We start from the raw sequence: 8,661 nt of genomic DNA on the forward strand, positions 1-8,661 counted from the left end.
CCCTACCATGGTGGAGTCTTCCCGGCTCAGGATCAGGAACCCGTGTCTTCGTCCGTCATCGTCCGCCTCGAGGGCGCTGGGCTCCTGCTCTGCCCCCTCCCCCTTGGGGGTCTCCTCCTGTGACAGCAGAAAGGGAGCAAGAATCACACCACCAGCCGGGGTGCTGGCCTCAGACAGCCCAGCAGAGCCCTGTCCTGGGCCCCACTGCCTCCAGGCCACCACGAGCTGGGGCCGAGTCCACACGGAGGGCAGCACCGGGTCACCTGCCCTACTCGGGGCCTCCTGACCAGCCCAGGCTCCACCTACTTGCTCCTTACGCACAGGGGCGATGACTGTCCACATATCATAGCAGCCAGGAAGTTCAAAAGTCGTCACCACCTGGGGCCGGATGCTCTTCTGGAATGACAATGGGGGGTGTCAGTCCACCCAGGTCCCGCGGGTAGGCACCACCCCGCCCCCGCCCCCACGTACCTGTAGCACGGACAGGGCCCCGTTCTTCCCATAGCCGGAGCACACCACGATCTCCAAGTCTGGCTCGGGGCTGTTCTGAAACTGCACAGGGGCTCAAAGTAAGGACAGGCCCCGGCAGCCCATGTCCCCATCTCCCTGCACAGGGGCTGAGAGGAAGGGCAGGCCCCAGCACCGCATGCCCCGCATGTCTCCACCCGACGGCACCTCTTCAGAGAGGAAGGCAGGCTCGCCCATGGCAGCGTTGGCACAGGGCCCGATGTTGAGGATGCTGTCACAGACCTGCAGACACAGCCGGGCTCAGGCAGGTCACCCAGCGTGGGAGGCCCCCCCCCGGGTCCCAACCTCACCTCAAAAGAGTAAGTGGCCAGCTGCGTGCCCGACTGGGCCTCGCTGCCATACACTTCAATCTCGTCCACCTCGTCCTGCGGCATGGACTTGCCCCCTGCAGCAGACAGGGACGGAGTGTGAACCCACCCTGGTTACCGGGCCCCCAGGCCTCACCTGACCAGCCCCCGCCCGCCTCTCCAGCCCCGGTTCTCCGGCCTCACCTGACCAGCCCACTGTGGAGTCCACTCGCTTCTTCTTCGACGGAGGCTCTTCCTGCGAGGCAGGAGGGGCAGTGAGCAGCCCCGAGGCGGCCCCGCACAAAGGGCCCGTGTCCTGACAGGTCCCGCGCACCCACCTTGTCCGCAGCCTCTCGGACGGCGCTGGCTGGGGGCTCCTGCAGCTTTTCCGTGTACTTGAGGAGGAGCGAGTTCCCCAGGCGAGAGCCGAGGAACAGGTACCCAGGCTCCATGGTGACCATCTGAAGAGGGGGCATGGTGAGGCTGAAGCCGGGCCCGCGCCCAGGGCCGCTCCCCCCCCCTCCCTCGACTCACGCTGGTGGTGAGGACGCTGGCAGCGGCCTTGTCGAAGTGGAAGGCGCGGACGCTGCGCATGCCGTCGGTGATGAGGGTCAGCACGTAGCTGCAGGGAGGGAGGGGAGCGCTGAGCTGGGGGCAGGGCTGAGGGGCGGGGCCAGAGGGCACAGGGCTCACTGAAGGGACGGAGACGCACATCTCACCGCCCTTGAGGGAGATGACCATCTTGTCGTAGGAGATGAAGGCCGCCTGCGCGCAGTCCAGGGTGATCCGCACGCCCTCCTGGGTGCCTGTGCCGAGCGCCGTCAGACAGACTCCACGCCCGCCACCATCCCTGCCCCCCGTCCTGCCCCTGCCCACGCTTACGAAGGGGAAAGGCAGTGGTGCCGGTGGTGAGGCCGTTGAGAGCCACGCCGTACGGGGGGACGCTCTGGTTCAGGTATAGCAGTGAGTTGACCGCGAAGACCACCACCCCACCTGGAGAGGGACAGGCTGGTGGGCGGGGCTCCGCACCCTCCACTACGCACCCCCCCACCCCGCCCCTGGCCACGGCCCTCACCTATGGGCTTGGGCACAGCAAGGGCCTGGGTGCAGTCGAAGGGGAGGCTGGTGAGGGACCAGATGACCGGGTGGACCTTCTGCGTGATGTTCAGGGAAATGGCCACGATGGAGCATGTGTCCTGCCGCACAGCCACCCGCCTGGGGACAGACAGGTAGGTCGGCCGGGGCTGCGTGGCCTGGTCCCTCCCACTGGAGCCCCAGCCCAGGCCCTGGCAGCTGCGGCCCACAGCTCCGGGGCCTCACCCTGGCCAGGTCTGGTTGGGCTCGAAGAGGATAAGCAGGGTGGGCTCGTAGTAGCCGTGCAGGAACTGCAGGTCCACGATGTTGAGCAGCTTCTCGTCCAGGCCCCGCACGTCGATGATGTAGCTGGGCAGGAAGCTGGACCTCTGCCTGGGGGCAACGGGATTCAGCGGGCAGAGGGAGCCGGGGACACGGACTCAGGGAGCCCCGCCCTGCCGCAGTACTCACCCCTCCCCCATAAGCCCCTCGTGCTCCTCGGCCAAGCTCTCCCTGCGGAAGGGCAGGACCACCAGGCGTGTGCCGTAGATGAGCATGGCTGCGCAGCGCCCGTCGGGGTCCACCCGCACCCGCGGCGTGTGCACGTTCTGCACAAACCCATCCTGGGGACAGAGGGCGTCATCAGGCGGGCCTGGGGACAGGAGGCCCAAGGGGAGCAGGGAGGGCTGGGGGCGTGGCCTGGCCCTACCCGCAGCTCGGGCTCCTCGAAGTAATGCAGAGACAGGGTCTTCAAGTCGTGGGTACCCGGATCGTACTCCACCACCGACAGCTGGACGGCAGCAAGCAGGTCAGAGCCGGGGCACACCCACGGCCTTCCAGGCCCCCACGCCGACTCCCACCTCCAGGCCCGTCGCCCACCTTGGCATCCTTAAAGCTCAGGAGCAGGGCGTCCCGCTTGGCTCCCGCCAGCTGCACACTGGCCATAGACATGACGTTGCCGAAGAAGGAGAAGGAAGCCACCAGCTCCAGCTTTTCCCGGTGTTCCCGGTGGGCCTTTCCCTCTGAGGGACAGGCCGGTGGGTCCAGGTCGGGGCCCGCACCCCAGCCCCCGCAGTCCCAGGCCTGTGGCCAGGGCAGCCGCCCTTGTGCTCACCTGTGCTCCTGTCATTCTTGGTTGGTGCCTGGGAGGGAAGAGGAGGGTGAGCAGCGAAGCCACACACCCAGCAGCCCCACCTCATGGGGGCACAAGGAGAAAAGACCATGCACAGCCAGCACCCCCCCCACTGTGGTGCAGACCACACTTCCAGGTACTGCTGGAGACAGCCGCACACAGCCCAACCCAACGTGCACAAACACGCTCGCACCCCGGGTCCCCAGCGTGGCCACAGGGCTTCTCCAAGAGCCCCCCCGTCATGGCTTTCCCAACAGCCCACCCACTCGTACGCACAGGTGTGGGGCGGGGGGTGGCAGAGGGAGAGAGAGAATCTCTAGCCGACTCCGCACTGAGCACAGAGTCGACACAGGGCTCGAGCTCACAACCCTGAGATCATGACCTGAGCCGAAATCAAGAGTCGGACCTCAACTGACTGAGCCTCCCAGGCGCCCCGTAAAAATTTTAATAATGACAAAGAAGGTCATTTTTAATAATACACTTGTGCTATGGGGTAAACATCCCGAAAAGAGCTGCTTGAGAAGAACCACATAATTAACTCGTTACAGAAAAGGCATTTCATACATCCCATGCCTACGCCACAACAAAGACGAAAACTCCAGAACCAGAGGACTTCACCAGGAAATTCTACCAAATGTTCCAGAAATGATGACAAACTTAAAAAACACCAAACATAACCAAAATGAAACCAAAAACCCACTGGTCCCGGGCTGATGGCACCTCAGGGGGTGTAGGCCCCGACACCGATCGTGCGCGTGGGACAGGAAGTCGAAGCCGAGTCAGTGTCTGCAAGTGAGCCGGTGACGCGTGAAAAGGCTACATCGCACCCAGACTGGGTCGCTCCAGGAAGGCAAGGTTAGCTCAGCACAGGAACGGCCACACTACCAAGGTTAGGGAGAAAAGTCATATATTGTTTCAATAGAAACAAGCACATGATAGGGGCGCCTGGGTGGCTCAGGTCATGATCCCGAGGTCCTGGGATCGAGTCCCATATCAGGCTCCCTGTTCGGTGGGGGGTCTGCTGCTCCCTCTCCCTCTGCCCCTCACCCTGCTTGTGCTCTGTCAAATAAATAAATAAAATCTTTAAAAATTAAAAAAAAGGAAGAAAGATGAGGTCACTACATAGATGTTGGAGAAACTGGATCTTAAGATAAAAAGTCCTGGAGATAAAATGGAACATTTCATGACAAAAACATCAGTTCAAACGTAAGACCTTTTTCTACATTTGTCTCATATACACCTAATAACACAGCTTTAAAATATGAATGTACACACACATAATTCTCGAGAGTCTTACAGGGCGAGTGTCCCACCTTGTTCGTCTTTAAAGTAATTGTGGATATGTTTCCTTTTTGGCTCTTCCGTGTAAACTTGAAATTCAGACTATGAAATCTAATGAGTAGCCGCTTGCAACTTCGAAAGACACTGAATTTATAGATTAACCTGAGAAGGACGGACATCTCTACAATATTGAGATTTCCTATCCATAACCATGAATTATTTTCCATTTACTTGGGATTTCCATTAATTTCAACGAAGTGCTGTGCATGTTTCCTCCCAAAGGTCACAGGGGTCTTCCTGCTGCCCAGCTGCACCGCTACTGCTGCCGCAGGCCACGCACTCACCCACCGACCACTCGCAGCTTCACACCGTGCCCCTGCCCAAGCTGCCCTTACTGCCCACCTCACCGGGAGGACTGGGTCCCAGGCATAATGTCCACCCCCACCCCCACCTGCTCTGTGCACTACGCCTTCCGCATTCCTGCCACCAGGGGAGCTGTCACTACTGCAGCCACCTGCACGAGATTCCGTGGGGCAGATTCAAGACAGCCTCACGACAAGGCCCGTCACCCCTCTCCTCTCCGGAGTCTGGCCTTGCGGTGGCCCTGAACAGGCTGTGAATGAAACTGGTGCCATGCCCCCAGGACCTGGCCCTTGTGAGGACCGGCAGCTTCCCCCTTCGCCTCCAGAGCTGCCGAGTAAAGAAGCCCAACTACTTGGAGGCCACCGTGCTGCCAGGAAAACCAAGGCAGCCAGGTGGGGAGAGGTGGGGAGAGAGATGGAGAGCGGCCAGCTTGCCTCCAGCTCTTCAAGTCACCCAGTCGAAGCCCAGACCTCACAAAGCATAGGCCAGAGACCTCCACGGTCCACGGTGTGCCCTGTCCAAACTCCCAAGACACACACAGAGGCATGCCCCAAAGTACCAGGCTGCTGTTCCAGAGCGCTGACGAGACTGACCCAGAACGCTCTCCAGTGGCCCCCCATCAGCCCCATCTCCTGCCCCACATACGTCTCTCGGACTTGAGAGTTGGCAGACTTTCCCACAATGAGCCGAAGAGCAAACATCTGACTTCAGCTCGGCAGCTACATGCAGTCTGTTCGGAATTTTCACAACTCAGAAGATGTACAAAGCTCCCTTAGATTTCAGCGGGCTGGTGAGGGGGGTGCGCGGTCGCACTGGCGGACCCTCTGCTGTGCATGCGCTGCAATCACGCTCACATCTTTGGAGATGCTCACCATTACTGGTCCCCTTTCTCTGGTGGGCTCTAAACCCTGCAGGCCCACGTCCCCGTCCCCCAGTCAAGAGCCCCCAGGGCCTCCAGGTCTTGTGCCTCACCTGAGGCTGGGCAGCATGGGTCGCAGCGTCAGGCCCCCAGTTTGCTACCCCATGAGCGTGGCTCTCCTCCCGCCTCCGGGGCCACACCTCCTGTGGCTCTTCCTTGGCCTCTTCTTCCCAACGTCTCAGACTGGGGCACCCCACGCCCCAGGGGCCATCTTCTGGGGGATCCCAACCAGCTTCAGGGTCTGAAGAGCCCACTTCAGCTCCAGCCCAGATCCTGCTCCCCAACACAACTCCTGCCCCAGCTCCCCGTCCACCCACAGTGGGCTGTGGGATCAGCGCCCTGACAGTCTGTAGCGGCTGCAGTCCAGACGGCCGCTCCCACTGGCCAGGGCTGGTCCGTGAGCCGTACCAAGTGGCAGAAGTGGCAGTGTGCCACGTCCACCTCGGGTCACAAAGACACTGTGCTCCCCGGTGACTTGTTCTCGCTCAGCCTTCATTCTCGGGAGACTGCCCATGTGAGGCCCACATGGAGGACTGAGGCCTCCTCCCAAAAGCAGTGTGAGTGAAAAGTAGAAACTCCAGCTGACTGAGCCTTCAGAAGACGGCCGCCCCGCCAACCCCGAACCGCCACCTCCGGAGAGCCTGTGTGAGCCACCCACGAGCCACTCCTGGCCTCCTGACCCTCAGAAACCGGGAGGCACTATCTGCTGCTGAAGCTTCTAAGTTCTGGGGCGCCCGGGGGGCTCTGTCGGTGAAGCGTCACCTGCAGGCTCACGTCATGATCCCGGGGGCCTGGGATCAGCCCCACATCGGGCTCCCTGCTCAATGGGGAGCCTGCTTCTCCCTCTCCCTCTGCTGCTGCTCCCCCTGCTTGTGTGCGTGCTGACACCCCAAAAAAATCTTTAAGAAAAATAGCTCCTAAGTTTTGGGGTACCTTGTCCTGCAGCAACAAGCAACTGATGCGATGTCCGAAATGGAGCCCCTCCTCCCATGTCTGTGTTCCACCTTCTCCCTGTCAGGTACAGCAGCTCCACCCCTCCTGGTACTCAGACCAAAACTGGGCCCCTCACGCCCTCACACCCCACATCCTGTCCATCCTGAACCTGACTGCTTCCGACGACCTCCACTGCCTAATGCTCCTGACTGGTCTCCCTGCAGGCCCCCCTGCTACCCCCCACCGACTCTTCCACACAGTGACCCTTGCGAAACACAGGTCAGGTCACTCCTTAACTTCACTTCTGAGTTAGCACTCGGTCCCTACGATGACCTAAAAGGTCGCCATGCTGATACCTGGCCCCCACCTCGTCACCCCTCTGACCTTCTGTCCTCTCCTCACTCCCCCCCTTTTTAAGTAATCTCTACGATCAGTGTGGCACTTCGATCCACAACCGGAGATCAACAGCCACACGTGCTTCTCCTCCTCACTCCCCCTTCCTCAGGGCCTGCTGGCTGATCTTTTTTTTTTTTTTTTCCAAAGGGGGGGGTTGGGGGGGGGGCGGGGGGGGAATCCCAAGCAGGCTCCACAGCCAGCATGGAGCCCGACCACGGGAGGCTCCATCTCATGACCCTGAGATCATGACCTGAACAGAAATCAAGAGTCTGGATGCTTAACTGACGGACCACCCAGGCAGCCCCCTCTTGGCTGGTTCTTAAGCACCAGCCCTGACTGCCCTAACACCTTCACCTGCCTGGAACCTTCACCTGCCACCCACAAGGCTCTCCAGCACCTCCTCCTCACCTGCTCAAAACCCGACTTTGCAAGGAGGCGACATTTAACACCACTCCCGCTCCCCGCTCCCCCATCCTGCTCTGCTGGTTTCCAGGGCACTTCATAACTGGCTGTGTCCAGTCGGTCACCCCCTGGAAAAGGGGCATCAGCAGGGCAGGTCTCGCTGCCTGTAATGCTAACCAGCATCACCTGACAAGGCCTCTGCACAAACACGTCTGTGGAGAAAACGAGTGAGTGAACACCAGCGTTCAGGGTGGGCTGTGAGCTTCCAGTCTGCCTCTTCAGGTCCACTGGTATCACGGGTATCAGAGAAGGAGGAACTTTATGGGAAGACAGGACTGAAAAACCCGTCTCCGTTCACTGGATACAGCAAGGACGCTCTCATACAGTTCGCAGGCTGACTCACTCATCCATCGTAAGCAATCACTACACCCAACGTGGGGCTCAAACTCAAAGCAACCCCGAGATCAAAAGTCTCGCGCTCTTCCAACAGAGCCCGCCAGGCGCCCGCATCTTTATTTGCAAGACCTCTTTTTCAGTTTTTTGACTGAAATTTTGACAAAAGGCAAATACTGACCTCAAAACTGCCACTATCACAAAAGCTTAAACTAAGATTTTTAAGGACACACAGTCACAAAGCTCTCCCTAAAATACTCCAGCCTTTCCTGTTTGGCTTTCTTCACCGTGTATTACCAGTACAGCAATCCGCACATTTTGTGCAAAGACGAACACAGATGTCCAGACGGAGGTGCCAGGAAGGTAGGCCGCCTTCTGTGTGCCCCTCGGACCCCGTCCGCCGGCATCAGAGCAGCCTGCCTTCTGCCCCCCGCTCCAGGCCAACGCTGCATGCCCTGTCCGCCCTCGGCCGCTTCCGGCCTGCGCCCAGGCCGCTCCTTCCGCCCCCAACAGCCTCCACGCCCCGTCCCCGGGCTGGGGGGAAGTCCCGCTCGCCCTCTGAGAACAGGTAAGAAACCCACTGTCGCAAGAAGCCTTCCCGGACCGGCCGGCGCCTCGGCAACCAAAGCAGCCCTGCGCTCCCGCCGTGGATGGGCTCATCACAGCCCAGTGACCTCCCGTCAGGCCCCCCCGACGGCCAGCCTTCCTCCCGCCAGGGCGGTCCCTCCGCCGCCAGGCCCCGACCGCACGTGCGGCGCCGCCCCGCCGGCTCACAGGTGCGCTTCCCGTCAGCGCCGAGTCCCCGCCCGGAGCGCCGCGCACCCGCTCCCCCCGCACCCCCACCGCCGCGCACGCAGGAGCCGCCGAGCGGCCGCGCGAGCACAGGAGACGGCCGCGGGGCGAGCGGCCCGCACCCACCTCGGCGTCGCGGTTGAGGCGGTACACGTAGAGCT

The 8,661-nt window shown here is 61.0% G+C and overlaps 1 protein-coding gene across 1 annotated transcript in view; it reads right to left on the reverse strand.

Annotated features, from left to right (window-relative positions):
- Nucleotides 1-8,655, reverse strand: part of CPSF1 (cleavage and polyadenylation specific factor 1) — a 13,449-nt gene extending 4,794 nt beyond the window's left edge. The window contains exons 1-17 of the mRNA XM_034668790.1: nucleotides 8,627-8,655; nucleotides 3,004-3,031; nucleotides 2,769-2,911; nucleotides 2,599-2,679; nucleotides 2,361-2,512; nucleotides 2,136-2,282; nucleotides 1,891-2,030; nucleotides 1,698-1,808; nucleotides 1,528-1,621; nucleotides 1,350-1,437; nucleotides 1,154-1,276; nucleotides 1,020-1,071; nucleotides 819-913; nucleotides 676-750; nucleotides 472-552; nucleotides 307-396; nucleotides 7-117 (exon numbers count right to left, since the gene is read on the reverse strand). Of these exons, the coding sequence (XP_034524681.1) occupies nucleotides 7-117; nucleotides 307-396; nucleotides 472-552; nucleotides 676-750; nucleotides 819-913; nucleotides 1,020-1,071; nucleotides 1,154-1,276; nucleotides 1,350-1,437; nucleotides 1,528-1,621; nucleotides 1,698-1,808; nucleotides 1,891-2,030; nucleotides 2,136-2,282; nucleotides 2,361-2,512; nucleotides 2,599-2,679; nucleotides 2,769-2,840 (1,512 nt within the window). The 5' untranslated portion in view covers nucleotides 2,841-2,911; nucleotides 3,004-3,031; nucleotides 8,627-8,655. The remainder of the gene's footprint in view (nucleotides 1-6; nucleotides 118-306; nucleotides 397-471; nucleotides 553-675; nucleotides 751-818; nucleotides 914-1,019; nucleotides 1,072-1,153; nucleotides 1,277-1,349; nucleotides 1,438-1,527; nucleotides 1,622-1,697; nucleotides 1,809-1,890; nucleotides 2,031-2,135; nucleotides 2,283-2,360; nucleotides 2,513-2,598; nucleotides 2,680-2,768; nucleotides 2,912-3,003; nucleotides 3,032-8,626) is intronic.
- Between the last annotated feature and the right edge of the window lie 6 nt (nucleotides 8,656-8,661).

This window comes from Ailuropoda melanoleuca, chromosome 9, assembly GCF_002007445.2.
Source record: "Ailuropoda melanoleuca isolate Jingjing chromosome 9, ASM200744v2, whole genome shotgun sequence".
Taxonomy (NCBI): Eukaryota; Metazoa; Chordata; class Mammalia; order Carnivora; family Ursidae; genus Ailuropoda; species Ailuropoda melanoleuca.